The sequence below is a fragment of the Emydura macquarii genome, unplaced genomic scaffold (genome assembly GCF_026122565.2).
Source record: "Emydura macquarii macquarii isolate MOO-44397 ecotype Brisbane River unplaced genomic scaffold, CSIRO-AGI_Emac_v2 contig_2676, whole genome shotgun sequence".
Taxonomy (NCBI): domain Eukaryota; kingdom Metazoa; phylum Chordata; order Testudines; family Chelidae; genus Emydura; species Emydura macquarii.
Window position 1 is genome coordinate 24105205 of NW_027132813.1, and position 21872 is coordinate 24127076.

General features: G+C 40.8%; 1 protein-coding gene across 2 annotated transcripts in view; it reads right to left on the minus strand.

Annotated features, from left to right (window-relative positions):
* THADA (THADA armadillo repeat containing) overlaps positions 1 to 21872 on the minus strand; it is a 345314-nt gene that overhangs the window by 296789 nt on the left and 26653 nt on the right. For both annotated transcript variants that reach the window (XM_067565060.1, XM_067565061.1), the window contains exons 14-22: positions 20078 to 20200; positions 19482 to 19605; positions 17778 to 17926; positions 10030 to 10243; positions 7084 to 7219; positions 6645 to 6781; positions 5408 to 5566; positions 3999 to 4156; positions 47 to 156 (exon numbers count right to left, since the gene is read on the minus strand). In XM_067565060.1, the coding sequence (XP_067421161.1) occupies positions 47 to 156; positions 3999 to 4156; positions 5408 to 5566; positions 6645 to 6781; positions 7084 to 7219; positions 10030 to 10243; positions 17778 to 17926; positions 19482 to 19605; positions 20078 to 20200 (1310 nt within the window). The remainder of the gene's footprint in view (positions 1 to 46; positions 157 to 3998; positions 4157 to 5407; positions 5567 to 6644; positions 6782 to 7083; positions 7220 to 10029; positions 10244 to 17777; positions 17927 to 19481; positions 19606 to 20077; positions 20201 to 21872) is intronic.

Sequence of the window (21872 nt, forward strand, 5' to 3'; positions counted from 1 at the left end):
AAAACTGTTACACACTTTTTTTAAATTAGAAATTTGTGGATTTTACCTTGAGAGTGTTTCAGTGAGCATCACAAGGCCAGTGTAAGCTAATTCAAATGCCCCTCTATGCCTGGACTGCAAAAGTTGATGTTCAAAATAGTGTCCTACATCTTTAACCTAGAAATATGAGGGAAAAAATGCAAATCATTATCTGAGTTGATTCAACTAGTATATTTACTTACATAAAATACTTCGAGACTGAAATTTCAAAAAAGTGTTCCCCAATGATGTCCACAACACCTTAGGCCTCTACATTTTTCATTTGAGACACAGCAAAATTTCCTCAAGTTAAAAAGGTCATACATGGATATTTTCCTTGATTTGTTGATAACTAACTAGAACATAAAATGATGAAAGGCATCTTACTATAAACATAAGAAAACTAGCAAAAAATCATGCTACACTCAATTCATACACTCAATGGTCCAATTTCATTAGCTGTCCTGTAGGACAAATTATACAAGACTATAGTGATCTATTGGAACCACTGATTTCCAGAGCTACAAACAAGATTCTCTCTTGCTGTTTTAGTCAGGATGTTAGCAAAGGTTGGAGGCAAATGTCCACTGAAGAGCATGAATGGAAGTATATATTTGGAAGAGTATTTGTGAAGGGAAAAGGATTTCTATCATATTTTAAGTAGCCGGCCCCTTACATCTCAAAACTTTCCAAATACATTAATTCTTAAAGTAAGTGGCTTTGTTCACAGCAAAAGAAAAACAGTTTGCCAAATAGAAAGTTTTTTATTTGGTAAGAAAATACACTTTATTTTTCAAGCTTCTAAAAGGGTTCTACTGACCACAGATTGTAAAAAAGAGTCTCTACTCTCCGTTTAATTGCTTAATATAATGAGAATTTCACTTAAAATGTGAGAGATACTAAAATGTTGTCTTCAGAGAATAAATGCCACTGACAACGTCCTATAATTCTATTAATTAATTAAGTTTGTAAGCATCAGAAATGCCATGATCTAGTTCTGCAAAGAACAAAACATCTTGTCAATACTACTTATTATTCTCAGTAACTTTCATGACTGTTTACTAAAGACACCAAAAAAAATGGATACACAAATCATGTGACAAATTTAAAACAATTAAACATTTTGAGTGCAAATTCACAAAAGTTCAACCTGACAGGTGACTTAAATAAAACTCAGCAACAAAATTATATCAACTCATTTTGAGAGATAACTAAAGAAACAGTTTATAAACTGCAGAGGATTCTATCACAAAACCTAAAGCAGCTGCATATAGTTTTCCACTCTACTGATTCGTAATTTATGTGCCTAAACTATGGTAAAGCAAAAACTGGCACAAAACAGAAAAAGACATTTTGCAGTAAAAGAAAATCTAAATTTTTTTCATCATGTATTATGAAACCCATATATTAAGATACAGGGAGAAAAAAAAAATCAATACTTGGAGATATTTGCGCTAAACAATCTGCTGGAGTGAATTTTAATCCAAATATCATCCTGGGGCACATATAAGGTTTTAGCTTTCCAGGCAGAGGCAAGTGTAAATCTCTCCCCTTCTCAAATATGTTTTACACAACACAAACAGTTTTGGCAATCCCAAATGTTGAAAAGTCATAAATCAAGCCACAAAAAAATCAAGATATATTAAAAATACATTTAGAGTTCTTTTTCTTTGCCTTCTAGCTTTTCAACCTTTAGGATTCATATTTGCAAGATTTTCCTCACAGACATAAGGACTTTACCATAGGTTCTATGGTATTAATACCAAACATTGAGAGACTCATGAAAAGACTGCAAGAGTTGGCAACTGCAGATCTAGGTTCAGAGACATATTATATATGTAAAAACACCAATACTTATTAGCAGGCATAGTCTTTACTATTGTACAGAATCCCACTGAAGTCACTAGACCAGTAGTAAGAGTATACAAAATTAAAGCCTTAATATTTCAGTTTAATTTGTGAATGGTAAAAACCAATGAGCACAAAGATAAAAATTATCTTTTTGGCCAAGTAGTGGCAATTTTATGGAACCTGAAGATATGTTCCAAAAGCAACCTCTTGTGACAGCAGAGGAAAGGAGGATTAAGGCCACAGTCACTCCAGACTGTCATCAGCCTCGTCACTTTTTGATTCTCAAACCCAGTGCATCTTAACACTTCTTAGACCTACAAAGACCACTTCATTTTCAGCCCTGGCCAAAGCCATAGCCCCCAGATAGCCACTGTATGAGGCAGCCACTGGGCCCTGTACGAATGCCATGTGAATCCGACCTCTTATTCTAATGAAGTTGGGCTAATAATGAATTAACAGAAAAAGAGCATTATCCCTAACTTCCAGCTGCAGAAAATGGATCAATCAAGAGCTGCCTCTCTGTGACTCTATTCCTTTATAGGCAGAGATTCAGTCAGCCAGCCAATACAAGCTCTTGAAAGAAAGCAGTGGGATTAGCCCGGTGCAGATGCTCTTATAAAGGAGAGCCATCACTGGCCAGCAAACACCTAGAGGCTGGAAAGTCCAATCCTCTTCATATAGAAACTGAAAAGTTAAACACCGGAAGTGCTAAATTCGTTTAGTACTTACATCAAAGCACCACTCTCCAAGTTAAAATCCTGACATGGGTCAGAGATGAACATAGTGATCTCATCATATTTGCCATGGCTATTTCTCCATGTCATAAAACCACCCACCTAATTTGGCACAATTCAACACAATTAGCAGTCTAAATTCAAGAAAGACTCAGGACTGGAAAGAAAGGAATATTACAGATCAAAACTGAAAAGGATTGGTAGCGGTATGTAAGGCAATTTGTACAACAGCTTCCTGTCCTATCCTCATGGCTTAGAGCAAGGATACTAAATTCTGTGTGTCTAAATACACTGACAGACATTAATGAAGCAAGCACTAATTGTGGCTGCATTTTCAAATGAAGATGGGGATGTCAGATTCAGAGCTGGATAAACTCCAAGACACCAATTCTTGTTTGACTTGGAGCAGATTAAGGAACATAACAGTGGAGACATATTGCTGTTCTCTCATCTAAACTCAAGAACTTTGCAACAGTACAAGTACAGCTGTTAACCAGATGCAAACATATGAGCTGGAGATAATGTGTGAATAAAAATATTAATGTTATTTTCAAGGCACTGCACATGAGACAAAATAAGAAATCAACAGATCATCAGCATACTATACTGTTATTTATTTTGTTCTAGAATGTTGTAACACCTTAGGAAAAACTAAATATTTATTTTCAGTTGAAAAACATTAAACATGAAGTATGTTCTGCATATTTCAGTTTCCCATGCTGGCAACTGGTTTTGTTGAAACCATATGGAAAGGAAAAAGATCATCAATTAAAACCAGAAATCTAATAAATTCAAAATATTCCCAAATACAGTGCTTGTGGTAAGCTAATTTCTTGTAAACACTGAACTCAAGCCTCTTGAACATTCCCAGTCTGTGTGCTGGCTTTTGTGGTCTTTACATTTAAAAACTGGGTAAGAGGACAGGACCCCACAAAACATCTATAATTTTAAATCAACTGTATTATGGAGAACATGATACTCAGATACGATCAACATAATTCTCCCCACAAAATTACTGAGTATGAAGTCCAAGGAAAGAACACTTTCAACTGAAGTCTGAACTTCCATGCTTCAAAATGGAAACAAATAAATAAATACTACTAAATACAGTAAATACTAAAGACAGTAAAATAAATAAATACTAAAATACAGTAAAATTCATATTTCCAAATTAATATGTACAACACTTCCCACCCACTGGACAGAATGTCAATGGCTGCAGCCTATACATGGTAAAAGCCCTAACATTACTGAACAAGAACGAACTGAGTTTCTGCTAACAGAACATTAATCCAGGAATTATGTACAATTTAATGTTATTCTATTTCACCTTCAGAAGTTTTTAGAAACCTCTTACAGAAATTAAAGATTTTATAGAGAAAGTACTTTTCATACCTGTTCTACTGTTATCAACCCATCGGAAGATTCAGACACAGTCTGCAAAGGCAGAAGTTTACACAGTATCCCTAAAAGCAATGATATCTCCTTCATACTTCTCCAGCAACATACCAGTACCATTTGAGCTGTTACATCACATGTTTGCCCTTCTTTACCTTATAAATGAAATAAAAACGTGCAATATCATATAGCTCAGTTACATACATTTTAACAGAATTTTGTTTCATTGTTAGTGCTAAGTTTTATCTTCTTATAAAAATCATTTTAATATGAACAAAATTTATTATTCTTGAGACCCCTATACTACATTGTTGTGCCTGAAAAAGCCTATGGCATACAATTTGACAGGAAATAAGTGTGATATTTTAAAGAGTAGAAATCCTTTGTTTTGGGGAATGAAGCCATTCTATGGGCAATAAAACCACACATATAACTACAACTTCTGGATGAAAAATAAGCATAGGTTTCCCCTGTTTTGGAATTAATCTTCAATACCAGTCAGAAATTTATCATTCACCACATTCTTATTTGTTTTTAACCAAGAGTCAAAGTTTTATGAGACCTTCAATAAGCATAAATGTTTATAACCCAATGGCTCCATCTAGTGGTCGTCACGTGAGCTACACTAAAAAGGGAGTCCAAAACACTATTTACAGTGGTTTCCATGAAATAAAAAAGCACAGCCCATCCATAACCATTTTAAACTAATGAAAATAAATGAGCCAAGAGAATTGAAAGTTTTCATGTTTTTAACTTTAAAAAATTGTGTAAAATACAACTTTTTATATTTTAGAATTATTTATCAATAGGAACAAAAACTCTCAAAAATATATGAAAACTAAAATTTTCAATTCATCCAGTGCCAGTGGATTAATTATACTTTAATCTGTGATTATCATTCACTATCATTCACTAGTGCTATATAACACACTCCTGACTTACAACATCCCGTCATATTTTAATAATGGAATCTTCAAAGCAGAGGTTATTTCTTGTGTCAGTTTGAGAGTTGGGTTTTATTACATTAATAAATTCCATATTGGCCTTGTGTACATTGGACAGAGAAATTACAATAGCACCTTTCAGCAAAAACTGTGTTTAAGCCTAGCGTGATATAAAGGTGTTAAAAATTATCTGGCCAGTGTAGATAAGACAACAGATTCTAGGCCAACACCAAATAACTCATTTTCACTTGTAGCCTAAGAGAGATTAACCACAATCTTCTAGAAAAACAGTGAATTAACCTTTAAAAGCATGCCCATAAATAAACTCGCTTCTGACAGATTTATTGTTAAATGTGAAATGCTATACATAGCAAATAACTTCTAACTTGGAACATCCATAAAAAAATTGCTTATTCTGTGGAAAATATCCTGATTTAATTAAAAAAGCAGCATTTGAATTACCTCTAATTTCTGTGCAAACATTTTCAGCTGGCTTGTCATCAGTCGGTTTTTCAAAGTCTACTCTGTGGTGTTCTTTCAATATTTTTGCTTGAATGAAATAATCATTTGTATCTCGTGGTTGTATCTCATGCAGGATCATCTGCAAACGACCTGCAGTTTCTAAGTATTAAATAGGAAGATATTTAAGCTAATAATTCATCATTTTGGCATCTGTTTTACACAACCGCCCCTCCCCCCCCACCCCCCCCCACCACCACCACACACACTTTCGAGGTATGTTACTAGAAAACAGTTGGTTAGTAGTAAAAAAAGCAAATAGCTTCCTAATAATCTGTTCTGCCTTTGTTAAGAAAACAGTCTTCCTTCCACTCACTTTAAGTCATATTTATGCTTCAAACTAATAATACCTCACAAGAATGTGAGAAAATATGTCCCTTAGCCAAGTTAGCTAATGGTTTAAGATTCTGATATTTTAAAATAAAACATCTCAAAGGAAAAAGTCTAGTACATATCCAAGAACTTTTAAAACAAAAAAGTTACTGTTCACTGTTGTTTTACAATATCAAACATGTATAACTGAACTAAACTTTAACAAAAATTGCACACAGGTAGTGTTGCTCACCTTACTCAAAAAAGTAACCTGGCTGAAGACACATTATTTCACATATATAAATTCAACAAGATTTGGCTCAGATTCTACGTACAGTCTATATTGCTTGGAGCTTCCTACCAGGGCCAGTACTAGTTTTGTGGGGCCCTGTGCAAAGGCAGATGGTAGCTCAAAGCCTCCACCAATAGCTTCGTATATCTGCGGGAGCAGGGATGAATGAGACTGCTGGCATATGGGGAATGGATTTATTTCCTAACTCAGCCTCCCTTAATAGAGTAACATACTTATTGCCTTCACTTGTCCCTGTGGGACTCAGAAGGATTTTGGTAGCTGATGGTGAAGTTGACTCAGGATGTTTGTCACTAATGTTAGGGGATAAGGACATGGGGAGCTCAAAATGGGTAGGTTGCAGGTATGTGATGAAAGAGTATGACAAAGTAGTCTAGTAGAACCAGTCCCAATACATATTGTGTCCTCCTGAGAAGATTTTAAATGCTAATGTATGATTACATACATTTTATTTAAAACAGTTTATAACCATTCAAAACTTTGGACTTACTAGCATCCAAATCACATTAAATAAAACTCTGGCCATCTGAAATATTGCTAACAATTTATTTAATTTACCTGAATCAGTATCCATTGGAATAAGACCCTCGGGTGATGAACTCTGCACAATGGGAGATACTACAGCCGAAAGTCTGAATGACATTAAAATAAGCTTTGCAACCATCTGCCTCCATTCAGTCTTCAAGGTCAAGTTACTTTAAGAAAATATAATCAAGGAATTTAAAGTAATTATATATTAAAAACTTCAAGAAATAATTGAAATAAAAACTATAACATCTGCACTTTATTATACAACTTATTTTAAATAAGATGTTCCATAAATCAAGATTATGAAGTCAGCTCCCATTAAAAAACTAACTAAACAGTAAAGAATCCGGGCACTAAGACTATATACTGCTGATCTTATTGTGAATTCGATGGTATTCTTTATTGTGAATGGCTCTGAGTCAACTTCACTACTGATTTATCACTACACATAGCAGTATGTTTTACTTACTTTAAAGGTAACTGCCGCAAAGCTCCAGTTATACAATGTACTCTCCCATACATTGGGAATGAAGCTGCTGCTTGCAGCAGAGACTTTTCAGCTTGGAATATTTCTCGCTCGAGGTTTGCCAACAAATATTTGATTACTAAAATAAAAAACATTACATAGAAAAGGAAAATGGGTTTTAAACACATATACAGATTAAGCTGATCAGCAAGACAATTAGTGTTAAATGCACAGTAATTATTCTCTTTAAACCTATCACTGTCCTTCAGGGTATTTTCCCCAACACGTTATCCACATTTTTCAGTCACTCAATGTCCAACAATAAACTGTCAATTTGCAATCTTAGCCCGAGTTGACTATTGTTTGTGAGGGCTAATGGCCAAATCATATCTTCAAACACAATCATACAGCTCACACTGTAATCAATGGAAGTAACATACATATAATAGAAGGCAGAATTTGCCCTTAAAGAAGGTTTAGTTAAATGACAATCATTTTGGGAGAACATTCAAACTTGGATGTCTCCTACCAGCCATGTAAATCCTTAGGCAGGCGCCTGATTTTCTTAGTGGTACTTAGCACCTTAGCTCCTTTCCCCATCCTTACTACAACATTTATATTGGGGTGGCACTGAAAGACCACAACCAAACTGGGTCCAAAATATTACACTGGAGAGCATCATCACCTCTCACTCTACTCTAGGACAAAGATGTTAATCAATACATTAAATCACAGGTGCCAAAAATACTTTAAGACTGAGGTACTCAAATACTTTAGTATCTAAGACAGACAGATGGACATGGTCTGCGGCTGAATCCAGCCTATATGTTGCATTTGTGGGGCTCACACAACATATGTAGTCTGACTTGCAAAATCTCAGCTTTTGTTAAAAAGGATTTCATAGCTGCAGTGAAAACCTCCCAAATATGAACAAAATTAACCAATGTTGTGTGCCTGAGATTGCAGATCACTTGAAACAATGATTCAGAGGAGTAAACTCCTCTGCCTAATTACTCTCACTGGGGTGTGTTAACGCTAAAGCCTAATGACATTTTAAATGTAAATACTATTTTGTTGCTATTTTAGCAGTGGAATGCTGAAGAGGTTGAGACTTAAGCTAACACAGGTCACGGGCAAGCAATGAAGAGCTGCTGCAGGAAAAAACAGCAGAAGAGACAGTGGAAAGGAAGAGAAAAAACGGCAGAAATAGCAGTGAAATCCAAAAGTGATCATATTTTCATACTGAGCAATGCAGAGAGCAATAATAAAGTACTGAGCAAATAAATAAATAGCTTATTTACTGCATAAAGGATATATTCTACTCTTGATCTCTGTGCAAACTGCTCACTGGTATCAGCGTGGAATATGGTTTGGACCAGAGGTCCTCAAACTGTGGAGTGCATCCCCTTTTGGGGGCATGGAGGAATGTTTGGGGGGAGCATGGTCGGGCCTGGGGCCAGCTCCCATGGGGGGGAAAGGGAGAGCCGGAGAGAGAGCACCATTCAGCCTCGCTCTGCCCCGAGTTCTGCTCTGGGCAGGCTGCAGCCTTGGTGCCAGGCCTCCGGCTCAGCCACAGCCTTGACACACGGCCCCCAGCTCGGCCCCTTGCCTCAGCCCTGGCCACCAGAGCCCGCCACAGCCCCTGGCCCTAACCTCAGGTCCCCAATCATGGCCCCACTCCGAGCTCCAGCCCCCAGCTGAACCCACTGCCTGCCCCATTTGGGAGAGAGGGAGCAGGGTGATGTGGACAGGGGTAAGGGAGAATGCAAAGTAAAAAGTTTGCGGCCCACTGGTGTTGACTGAGGGGACTATGTAGTTCTAAAGTTTTAACCCAAGATCATAGACCCAAACTGAAAATGGAATTCAGCCCTTTCTATAGAATGAGTCTAATACCCCCGCTTTAGGTTAAGAGGAAGGGTGGAAAAATTCTGAGGCACAAAACTCAGGAAAAAGATCAGGCCCTTGCTTTGTATCTGTCTTTTATGGTTACAGGGCTAAACAGCAGGCCATTAGGAATTCAGCAGATTTCAACAGGCACTGCTGGTGCTTGGCACCACAGAAAAAATTCAGGCCATTTACTTTAAGAGTCAAAACATGATGACTTTAGGTGCTTTTGGGATGCCAGGTTTAAAAATTTTGGCCTGAGACTATAGGTGGTTCTATACAGTTTGTGACCTCCCAATTTTTAAAGCTCTAAAAATAAATAAATAAATAAATACATAAAATAATTTTTTTTTCCAGAAGCATTTCTTGTGCAAATAAAAAAAAAAAAAAGACTGAGGGGCCAAGAGCAGTATGCCAACAAGCAGTATGCCAGAGGCATATGCAAAAATTTAACTTTGACCCCTTTTGCAGCAGCTCGCTCTACCCCAGCCCTCATCCCATGGGTGGGCGGAGCTTGCTCTTCTCCCTCCCCCCCGGCAGCCAGGAGGAGCTCGCTCCTCCCCCCTTCACCCTGCGGCCGGGAGGAGCTCATTACCCCCCTCAACCCCTCCCATGGCTGAGAGGAGCTCACTCTACCCCCTCAACCCCATGGTCCCAGGGCCAGAGCAGTTCTGTGCTCCCGATGATTATTGGGAGGGCGTGCCCCTGCTCGCCCCCCTTATGCATGCCCTTAAGAAAGCCCAAACTTTCATTATGAATATGCATAGGCAGTGGAGGATTATAAGGCTAAATCTAGTGCAGGAGGGCGGGGCCAGCTTTTTATCCTACAGTACATGTTTGGGGTAAGGGTTAGGACAGGACACCATCCCTGAGTTGACCTGCAGGAGTTATCAGCTCTCAGACAGTCTTAGTTATACTAAGTATAATGCTTAAATCTAATTGAATTTCATAAGAAGTTTGGTACATTTCTTTTTTCCATAATGCCCATAACAATAGCCTAAAAGAAAATAAGACGGGGGCTTCTAAACAAACAAATCCAAAAAGTTTCTATTCCGCAAAACTAACCAGCTAAAGTATTCTTTTCCATGGTGCTTGCAGACATATCCTCAACTATCTGAAATGTATGTGTAACCAGTTGATTTTTTAAGCAAACACCCAGCAGCCCTTTATGATGTATTAAAAAGTTCAGCAAATATGAGGCTGTAACACAATCATAGGGTTTGATACTTGTGCTAAGATCCATGCCGGCTTGAAATAAGAGATGTAGATTTTCAGAATCCTGAAATAAAAATATACAAGTTTAGTAATTTTCAATATACATTTTTTTGAGCTTGCATATCAGTGGTGCTAATTATTTTAATTCAAACACTTTGACGTCTGATTTTCAGTGACTTTGTTGGAATGCATTTGCTCACAGCTATCTGTTTTGTATGCTGACTACTGCATGTAGAAGACATGGATTTGCACAAGCACATTTGGTAGCATTCAGCAAATGCACACCTTCAAATCTATTGAAAATAAGACCTTCCATATATAAAGCAGTGCTCAGACACTTCAAAACATTATGAAAACAAAAGAGAAGATTACCCACCCTGTGCAGTAACTGAGGTCCTTCATGATGTGTGTCCCTGTGGGCGCTCTACTTCAAGTGATTGTAGAGCAGTGTCCCACTGTGGATGGAAGGGGCTTTGGAGTTGCTTGCACGATCAAGGATAGCACTGTGAAGTCCAACAGTGTATCCGAACCTGAGCCTTGAGAGATTGCATAATCTTTTATGAGTGTGTGTTCAGAGGCCCAATTCACAACTCTACATATGTCTATGAGTGGTACACTATTCAAAAAGGCAACTGAAGTCACCAGCGATCTCAAAGAATGAGTCCTGATCCCCATTGGGGGTTGTATTTTCTTCTGTTGGTAACACAGGAGGATGCAGCTAGAGAGCCGTTTGGACAGTCTCTGGGCATATAATAGAACCTTATAGAGTGTTCTGTTATGGAGATGAAGAGCGTTGGAGATTTCTGGAAAAACTTAGTTCTCTCCAAGTAGAATGCTATGGCTCATCTGACATCTAGAGTATGCAGAATAGCATCTTGTGTGCTCCCGTGTGGTTTGGGGCAGAATGTAGGGAGATGAATCAGTTGGCTTACGTGAAAAAACGATGCTATTTTTTGAACGAATTTTGGGTGAGTTGATCTTATCCCTAAAAAATATAGAATACAAAAGGTGGGCCTTGAGGGCACTATCTCAGTTACTCATCATGCAGATGTAATAGCAACCAAGAACGTTACTTTCATTGATAGCTGTATTAGGGAACATGTAACCAGCTGTTCGAATGGAGGGCCAGTAAGGCATCTTAATACCAAGTTCAAGTCCCATGTTGGCATATGATCGTGTACTTCTGGGTAAATATTCTGTATACCCATCAGGAAGCGGTTGGTAATGGGATGTAGCAATAGTGATGTTCTGTCGATCTTATGGTGGAATGCATTAATGGCTGCCAGGTGTACTTTAATGGAGCTTGTGGATAGTCCCGAGTTTTTTAGCTCCAGTATATAGTCTAGCACTAATGGGAGGGATGCAGAAACTGCATTAATGCACTTGTTTTGACACCTTACATGGAATCTCCTCCATTTTTTAAGGTAGGTTTTACGTGTAGTTGGCCTCCTGCTGTTTAGTAACACGTTTAACCTGTTCCAAACAGGCTAATTCATCATGATGGAACCATGTACGAGCCATGCCTTCAGGTGGAGTCTCTCCAGAGTCAGGTGGAGAATCTGACCCTTGTTCTGTGATAGAAGGTCCCTCTGGAAAAGGAGATGATATGAAACACAGATCGCCATCCGCATGAGGTAAGAGTACCAAGTTTGTCAGGGCTATTAGTATGACTCTGGCCTTGCCGAGGCGTGTCTTGTGCATCACCCCTGATAGTAAGGATATCTATCAATGGAAACGCGTAGAGGAGTGTTGTTTCCCATTTGAGAAGGAAGGCATCACTAAGAGATTGGGGTCCCAGGCCTTCTCTCAAGTGGGGCCTCTTAGTAGAGAGGCACGAAAGCATAGAACAGCTGGTCCATCCATAGGATGAGAAAGGCATCCACAATGGACTCTGGGCTGTGGTTCTGGAAGGAACAGAACTGCAGACACTTCCTGTTCAGTCTCATGACGAGTAAGACCATGTGGGCAGCACCTCCCAATGGAAGACACCACTCAACACATCTGGACAGATCAACCACTCGTGACTGAGGAAGGATCTGCTGAGGCTGTCGGCCAACACATTCTGATCTTCGAGCAGGAAGGATGCCTCAAGGTGTATCGATTGAGCAATGCAGAAGTCCCATAATTTGAGGGCTTCCTGGCACTCGGGACAGGAGCGAGCGCCATCCTGTCTGTTTATACAAAACATCACTGTCATATTGTTTGTTAAAATTGACACTGCCTTGCCTTCTAGATGACCTTGGAAAGCAAGGTGCACTACCCTCAGCATCCTCACGTTGATGTGGAGGGAGAGCTCTGCACTAGACCAAATCTCCTGGATCCTGAGCTCCCCTAGGTAAGCTCCCCATCCCATCTCCGAAGCACCTGTCATCAGGCACAGAGAGGGGCAGGATGCCAAGAAGGGGACCCCTGCACATATGACTTGGAGATCGCAACACCAGTCTAGGGTCTCTAATGGTTCCAAAAGGAGAGAGACTGCCTTGTCTATGATGTCCCTGAAGCCAGTCACACTTGTAGGGGTTGGAGGCGCAGTCTCACGTGCTGAATATAAGTACACATTGCCATGTGGCCTAGCAGCTTTAGGCAATTGTATGCCGTGGTCTGGGGATAATGTTTTAGGTCCATTATAACGTCCCAAAGAGCCTGAAAACGGGCCTCTGGGAGGGACGCTCTGGCCTGGCAGGAATCCAGCACAGCCCCGATGAATTCTATCCTCTGGACGGGCATGAGCATTGACTTCTGTTCATTGATCATAAGTCCCTACCCTGTGGAAAGTAGACCTTATCAGTCTCTCATCCATTTCCACCTGCTCTCTGGTGCGCCCTTTGACTAACCAGTCGTCAAGGTACGGTACACACCTGTACTCTCCCCCTTCTCAGGAATGCAGTGACTACAGTGCATTTGGTGAACATCGGAAGGGCCGCAGACAGACCGAAGGACAGGACCTTGAACTGATTATGGGTCCGATGGATTACAAACCAGAGACATCTCCTGTGCCCCAGGAAGATGGTTACATGAAAATATGCATCTTTCAAATAGAGGGTGGCATATCAATTGCCTGGATACAGAGAGGGAATGATAGTGGCCAAAGAGACTATGTGGAAACTCAGCTTCTTCATGAATCTGTTGAGGTTTCACAAGTCAAGAATGGGACAAAGTCCGCCCTTGACTTTTGGGATTAGGAAATAATGGGAATAGAATCCCTTTCCTCTTAGTTCCCAAGGGACCTCTTCCACTGCTTGTACACTTAGAAACGCTTGCACCTCCTGCTGAAGAATTTGCTTATGAGAGGGGTCCTGGAAGAAGAACAGGGAGGGCGGGGGAGATGAAAATTGGAGCGGGTATCCCAATCTCAACGTGCATAGAACCCATTGCTCTGACATGATCTGGGACCACACACGGTAGAAGTGGGATAGGCGGTCCGAAAATAAAAGGGGGAGTGGATCTGAGATCCTGATTGGGGTGCCGTCCTTGGGCGCACCCTCAAAAGTTTTGTTTGGACCCTGAGAATCAATCACCTCATCTGCCCAGAGCTCTGGTTAGAGGCTTGCTATTACTTCTGCCCCTTCTGTGGTTGGGATCTTGCCTCGGTTGGTTTTGATATAACTGCTGCATAGGTTGTGGCTTAAAATGTTTTCTCTGGGGTGCCGGCATGTGTAAACTCAGAAACTTCTGTGTGGCATGAGAGTCTTTCAAACCATGAAGCTTGGAGTCTGTTTGGGAAGAGAACAAGGCTGGGCCCTCAAACGATAAGTCCTGGGTCGTTAACTGGACCTCATGCGGAAGTCCTGAGGCCTGGAGTCAGGAACGCCTTCTCACGGCCACCCCTGAGGCCATCATCCAAGCCACCGCATCTGCTTCATCTAAGGCTGCTTGGAGCTGTGTCTCTGTCACAGTCTTACCCTCCTTCACCATGGTAATGAATTCAGCCCTGGCGTCTGATAGGACTGACTCCCTGAATTTCTCCATGGATTGCCAGGAATTGAAGATAAACCTACTAAGGATAGCCTCTTGGTTTGCAATTCGAAGCTGAAGCACCCCGGTTGGAGTATACCTTCTTCCCGAAAAGCTGTAACTTCTTGGCATCCTTAAGCCTTCAGCATGGGACCCTGATGACCTTGTCTCTCACACTCGTTGGCTGCCATCACCACGAGGGACCCTGAAAGAAGGTGAGTGTAAAAATTACTGTGGTCCTTTGAAGGTATGAAGTACTTTCTCTCTACCTTCTTCACAATAGGAGGTGGAGAAGCAGGTGTTTACCACAGAGACTCTCTCATTTCTCTAAGGGTCTTAATTAGCGGCAGAGCCACTGTGGAGGGGCCCTCCAGGGCCAAGATGTCCACCATCGGATCTGCTCCTTCCACAACTTCCTCCACCTGGAGACCCATATTCTGGGCCACCCTGCGAAGAAGCTCCTGGTGCGCCCTGCTGTCATCCAGTATCGGTGCAGGGACTCCTCCTGCCACAGCTTCATCAGGGGACAAGAAAGAGGACACTTTGAAAGGAGCTGTGGATGACTCCTGACCCTCGACACCAGAAGGGTAATGTGGTGCCAGATCCTCTTCCTCAGTGTCAGGGTCCAAGGCAGTGTCCGACGCAGCACCGTGCTTGGAGCCCTCCCCGGTGCCACATGGAAAGCTTCCGGCAGAGTGGGATAATCGGGACCTGAAGTCCAAGGTGAGAGAATATGACCTGCCAGACTGGGACCTTTGGGCCTGATGGTAAGCTCACGGAGTCCAAAACAGCCACTGGCAGGCATCTGCCAATGAGGGGTCCATGGCATCAAATGTCGGTGCCCCACCTCTGCCCTCAGATGCCGGCTAGGACGGTGCCAGCTGCTCCTCAAAGAATAGAACTCTGCCTCCAAGTCAAAGGAGAACCGCCCACTTCCCAGTGACCATAGAGGTGCAGTTCTGCGCAGTGCTGCAGAGCGGCGCCGAGGAGAACGTGACCATGCCATCATGGCAGCCTTGCCCCTCAATGGCACCGTGGCCTTTTTCAGCACCTATTCAGGGTCCCTCCTCAGTGGGAGCAGAGGGGCCGTGTCTTGATAAGCTCCCTCGCCACCTCAAAAGTTTCTGGCGTCGAGGATAGCTGTAACTCCTCCTCTTGTCTCTCCAGGGAGTTCACTGGGCGCGGGTGGACTCAATGAACCCCTCCATGGGGCCGGAGTCAATGGTGCCACCACTGCAGGTTCAGGGCTTAGGCGGCCTGACGTGGGTCGCACCTTGCTCAAGCTCTTGTGTGTTGATGTACTTGGCGCTTCGAAGCACCCCCTGCCCTTGTTTTTCTGTTTCTTGCCTGGCCCTGGGGAATGGGAACAGTTCCGTGCCTCTCCGCGCATTGAGCCCTTCGGTGCCAGGAAGATATGCCAGGGCTGGGCATCCCTCGGCACAGGATCTTGTCTCAGCGCCACCTCCTTTGCCAATGCCGATGCACTCTGCACTAAAACCGAGGTGGAAAGCCTCTTGTCCTCTGGGCTCTGCTCCATGGGGCAGAGGGCTGATTCCATTAATAGGAACTTTAGCCTCTGGCTCCTTTCCTTTTGAGTCCTTAGTCAGAAGCTCCTACAAATCTTGCAGGGATCCTGCTGATGAGACTCCCCTAAACACTTTAAGCAGGATGAGTGAGGGCTGTCTCTAGGCATAGGCTCCCTACAGGACTCACAGAACTTGAAGCCAGGTATGCACCGTACCCAGCGGGGAAGTGGAAGTTAGAAACCGATAAGTGGTAACTATCCTATTCTAAGACTATATTAACTAATTAAAAACTATTTTCAACTATTTTACAGGTACTCCTAGGAGAACAATGGCTAGACTTGAAAAGCAAAAGCAAGATTCCAGCAACTGTCACGGGCAGTAAGAGGGAATTGAAGAGGTAGAGGGTTGGCAGGGTCTTATATAGAGCACCAGGGAGGCGCAACTCCAGGGGGTACCAGAGCCGACCCTATGGGTACTACTAGGAGAAAAACCTTCTGGCGAACTGTGCACATGGCACACAAACACCTACTTGGAATGGATATAAGCAAGCACTTGAAGAAGAAATTTTTTTTTAAACTAACTGAGACTAATTAACTAAATGAAATAACTAAACTACTATTAGCTATACTATGAAACAAACTATTTCTAACTACCTTTTCTAGATTTGGCACAGACTCTGGGACACCACTACAGAGCTCTGATGCAGGCCAGGGATGGTTGAGAAGGAACAGACGTGGCTGGATCGCACACGCGATAGATGAGGCACCAATAATGCCGCGAGACAATGACCACACTTGCGTGATCTAGACAGACACTGCTGCTTAAATTCTCCATAAACAGTGCAGGGATACACCAACACCTGAAGTGGAGCACCCACAGGGACATAATTCGAAGCAGAACATGTTCTTCTGAATTTTAACAGGTAACAGACTTTATATAGAAAAAGCCCTATGCATATTATAATAGAAGAGCACAGCATACACTGCGGTGAAAAGTTCCAGAGGGGTAGTCGTGTTAGTCTGTATACAGCAAAAACAAGAGTCCTGTAGCACTTTAAAGATTAATGAAAGCTCATGCCTGCAGAAATTAAATTTGTTAGTCTTTAAAGTGCTACAGGACTCTCATTGTTTTTGCAGCATATACTGTGCAGCACAAAAAAACTCCCAATCCAAAACAAAGAGCAGTTGCCCACTGATTTATTTATGCATTTCAAATCAAACTTTTTCAGGGTAATAAATGGCAAGAACTAAATAAACCAGTATCAGATAAATTAAGGGGACAATTTGCAGACAATGGAGATAGCAGCTTGAAAATCAAATCCCTCAGCAATACCCTTCAAAAAGAAGGCATAGCAGAAAGATAGTGAAGGGCATGGATAGTCAATACTTTCACCTCTTTAGCGCCTTCCTTCCTAGAATTCCTTACCTAGTGATAGGCAAAGGACAAATTGACCTCACTTCATCCACCACTAAACTGAAACACCTCAGGGAGGAAGGCAGAAGTTGCTTAACAGTAACACAATATTTAGAAGCAGGAAGTAACAAGTACCTTTTTCAAGTGATATTAATGAGGGAATTTAGATCCTCAGTATATAACCATCCAACTTAGAAGTCTGCCAGAATATCTGGGTCACTAACCCTGTTCTATCAGAGTGTGCCACAGGATCTTCGATGACCACATGTGGTTTGGTCCTCAGGTTTTATGCCTCTTCAGGAAGACGGCATTTTCAACAACACAGTGCCTCAAACATGCTGGAGATTGAAAACTGTTGAACCACACATATCACTAATACCTTCTAAGTAGTGACTTGGCCTGACCCCTCCTTAATGTCTGAGATATGATAAAATCACAGTACAAGGTCATGTGGCTGAAAGTCATGACTTAGGAATCATTCATTTTCTTAAAGTTCCTTTCCCTTCCCCCCTCAATTTTGCCCATTCTCCAAGCAACGAGGCAAAAAAGGATATCATACCAAAAACACATTTTCTTCACTGTGAAAATGACCGTCAAATTTTGACTTTCTTCATTTAATTTGTGGTCTGTGTTCTTGAAGTATGGTTAAAATGGGAAGTATGATTTTTAGGTAATTCGTATCTTTAAACTCAAATTGTGTCATACCTGTAAATCTAACATATCATGTAGTTTCATAAGAAGTTCAAATGCTAAAACTTGTACTTCCTCAAAAGTGCTGGCAAAACACTGGATTAGAGTTTGAACACGGACACGATCAATCTCTTGAGCCAACTGAAAGACTGCTTGTGCCTGACCTGTTCAAAGAAATCAATGTCTCCATTATGCTTTGTTATTATGAAAACAAGAACTTGTACTCCATTTTTATTTAATGGAACTAACACAAACCCTAAGGGCTTGTCTACATGGTGGGGTAATGCACGCTACAGGGATTTGATTTCTAAAGCACACTAATGTGTTAAGCATTAATTGGTCCATGTGGACCCTGCTGGTGCGCATTGAATGTTCCCTAGTTAAACATTTAATGTGCGCCAACTGGATCTATGTGGCCTGATCAATGCTCAACATATTGCTTTAGAAATCACACCTCCATAGTGCACACAGTCCCATCATGTAGACAAAATCTAAGACTGTGTTAGAGCTAAACAGAGTAATGCATTATTTCAATGTTAACACATATCACATATTTTTCCTATTCATGCCCACAAATCAAATGCATGTTGTTTTTAAAATATATATTTGCCATACTAAAAAGCAAACCCCAGACAGTACAAAAGGCACTTGCCATATTAAAAAAATTCTAATATTAGTCAGAGTTGCCAACTCTCACCACATTACCTTTCCTTTAAAGCTCAAGCACCTGGAGCTATGTAATTAGGTGAGAAACTCAGCTTACATTTTTTTTTTTTTTTTTTTTTTTTAAATAAAAGTTTCTAGCCCTATGGCTTTGAAGAAAAGACTGAAAATGTGACCAGAATGAATTCTAAAAGCTCAAAACCCAGAAGATAATAATAAGAATTAAACATTTATTTTTCTTTAAAATACCCCTTGATTTTTGGGGCTCTGACTCATGACTGACTAATTGGGATTGACAGGAATGAAACAACATCCTGGAAAGTTCAAGCTGTTTTGAAAAGCACACTTTTTTACGCCTACCATATAAGAGCACTCTAGCTAAATTTCTAATACAGTCCACTAAAAATATTATCTAGTTTCTGAATTTGCTAGTATATCATCTCTGATTTCTGAAAGCTTCTATAACAATTCCCACTACGACTTGGTGTTCACAAGATTGTCTTAGGAAAATAAGATTAATTCATTCATTGTTTGAACAGATGTTTTGCTCAAATAATACCTAGCTTTTTCTATGTAATTTTTACAAACCATTTTATTTTCAAGTTGCTCATACAATTTAAACACAGAATTTACTAATTATAAACACTTCAAAACAGGCTCCTATAATGAAACTTTAGAATGTTCAAATATTCCTGATACTGAAGAAATAGTATCTCAATACTTTAACAGTTATCAGCACCAGAACATGAGCAATCACCTAATAAAAAACCTTCCCCATTTCAGCATGCCTTACTTTGAGAATGAAGTCTCATTCGAGTCTTTTAAAATCTAACAGTGTTTATGGTTATGAAAATTTCATTTACCATCCCTTAATTTACACTTATTCCAAAACCAGAATTTTTTTATTCTATTGGCATCTTTCATTTTATTTAAAGAAGAAACAACATAGCAAACTGTGGCTGAAGTGTAAATTTTGCAAAACAGACAAAGAAATTGAGTACCCAGTTAACCAGTGTGCTTTAGCCATTGCTCCACCATGAAAATCAGACACCTCACCTTCTGGAACAGAAAATATTCCCGCTATGGACCCCAGAATAGTTAATGCAGAAAATCTGGTTGGATGGGATGAGCCAGGTAACAGGGCTTCAAAAAGTTTGTCACATACAGATGACATGAAATCCTGCAGATTACAAAAGGCATATGTTGAGTACAGTTTGAGTGCTATGCACATTAATAAAAATGTAGTGAGCATTAGATAGAAGCTGCCACCCACATAGTTATACCAACCAACACAATGGGCAAAAAATTGGAGCTGGCCAGAAAATGGAAAACTCTTCCCCCCCCAAAAAAAAAAAAAAAAAAAAAAAGCAGAAGCAGCAGAGCTTTTAAAAAGTGTTTTTGCCCCAAACCAGGAAAGATTTCCATTGTGGGAGAACCAAACTGGAATTTTGGGGTTTCTCAGCTGCCCAGCCTCAAAGGCTTTTCTCAGTTTCACTTCAGAAAATTAAAGCAAGAACTTTCCAGGCAGGCAGCTAGATATCCTTCATTTCAATTTTCTTGACTGTGTTATATGGATTAGTAGTTAATGCTTTTCAAGTGCTATAAAAATGCATTATTATTATTAGACTTCTTGTAACAGCTCCAATACTTACTTTATATTGCTGTAAAGTCGCAAAATGATCCCACTTAGCTGATTCTTTAATTAACTCTTGTTTGGTTTTACTTTGCTCCAGTTTATAAAGTACCTGGGAGCTTTCTTGTATCCTGCAGAACAACTTTTAAAACACAAGCAAAGTGTAGTTGATCAGACACACACTGAAAGTATAATAATAGCAGATTTAAACATTTGGACATAGTTTTCAGGTTTAGTTACTTATAGTTTCAAAAAGTGTAAAAGTCCATGCACCATGTAATAATCCCATTCTTTGATCCTCCCCTCTCCATCCTGATCTGCCCCCTTCTCCTGCTTAGCACAAATCTAGATCCCACATTCACCTCTTTCATCCCTGCCACCACTCCTAACCTCATGCCCATTCCCCTCCTCCCCTTCTCTTGCTGTCTCTGGAATGCATACTCTCTAAAAAGTTCACAACCACAACCTCTTCATATCTCATTACCTTCAGCTCCTGCCTACCTCCAAGTCTCTCTTCTTTCTTCCACATCACAAACATAGAAGTTTCATATTTCCTGTCTTCCTCCTAACCTTTCCACATGCCTCAGTGACCTCATCCCATCCCATCTCCTGACTGCTCTCAAGCCCACTCTGATATCCTACCTTACTCTTCTCCTTTACCTGTCACTATCCTCTGATTCCTTCTTCCCCTCACAATACCAGAATGTTTCAGTCTCTCCCACCTTTAACCCCACTTGTCTCTTCAACTACCTCCCCATCACCCTTTCAACATTAAACACATTGAACACACGGTCTACAAATCATCATCTGGAATTCCTCTTCTCCAATTCCATGCTAGACCCACTCCAATTCAGCTTCTGCCCATTGCAGATGCTCCTCTGATGCTGCTCATGCCAAATTCTCTATCATCCTCTTCCTCACCAAAGCTCAGAATCAGCCACAACCTCCTTGACCTGTCAGCAGCCTTTAACACGATCAACCGTGCTCTTCTTGAATCTGGTCTTCCCTTGAATTTCATGACTGTCTTTTCCTGGTTCTCCTCTTTCTTCTCTAATTACTTCTTCAGCAGACCTTTCAGAGGATGCTCCTTTATCCCCTCTCCAACTTTTTCAATTGGCTCCATCGGGCCTTGTCCTTGGTCCCCTTCTCTTCTCCCTCAACACCTTATTTCTAGGTGGCCTCATCTGCAAGCACAAATTCAACTACCTTCCTATGCTGACAATTTGCAGATCAACTTCTCTACTCCAGACCTGTCTTCTCTGTCCAAACTAAAATCTCAGCCTGTCTCTGACATCTCCCCATGCTGCTACAAAGATCACTCTCGTATCCCACTGCTTTGACCACAACACCCTTCTTTGAATCCTTCCACTGGCTCCCCCTTCCCTATCATAAACAAAAGCTCCTTTTCTTCAGTTCCTTCACAGCCTTTCCCCACTCTATCTACTTCTCATTCACTAATCGAAATGTCAACTTCCATCTCCAATTAGACAATGATAACAGCCTCCTTCACCCACTTGTTAAATTTTCAAACAAGCACATTTGTGCTTTCTCCTATGCTGCTCCTCATGCTTGTGAGAAGCTCCCCATAAACATCTTCAAATCTACGTCATTATCCTCCTCAAAACTCTTTGTCAAGTTTATTTTATAGGCATCATAGCAAGAGTAAGACTGATAATGCATTGATACTTCTGACTAAAATGTTGACCAAATTGTCTTTTTGCTTTCTTCTATTCTCTCATCTCTCTGTAATCTTGTATTTAGAATGTAAGCTCTTGGGGGTAGGGACCATCTTTTTGCTCTGTGTTTGTACAGTA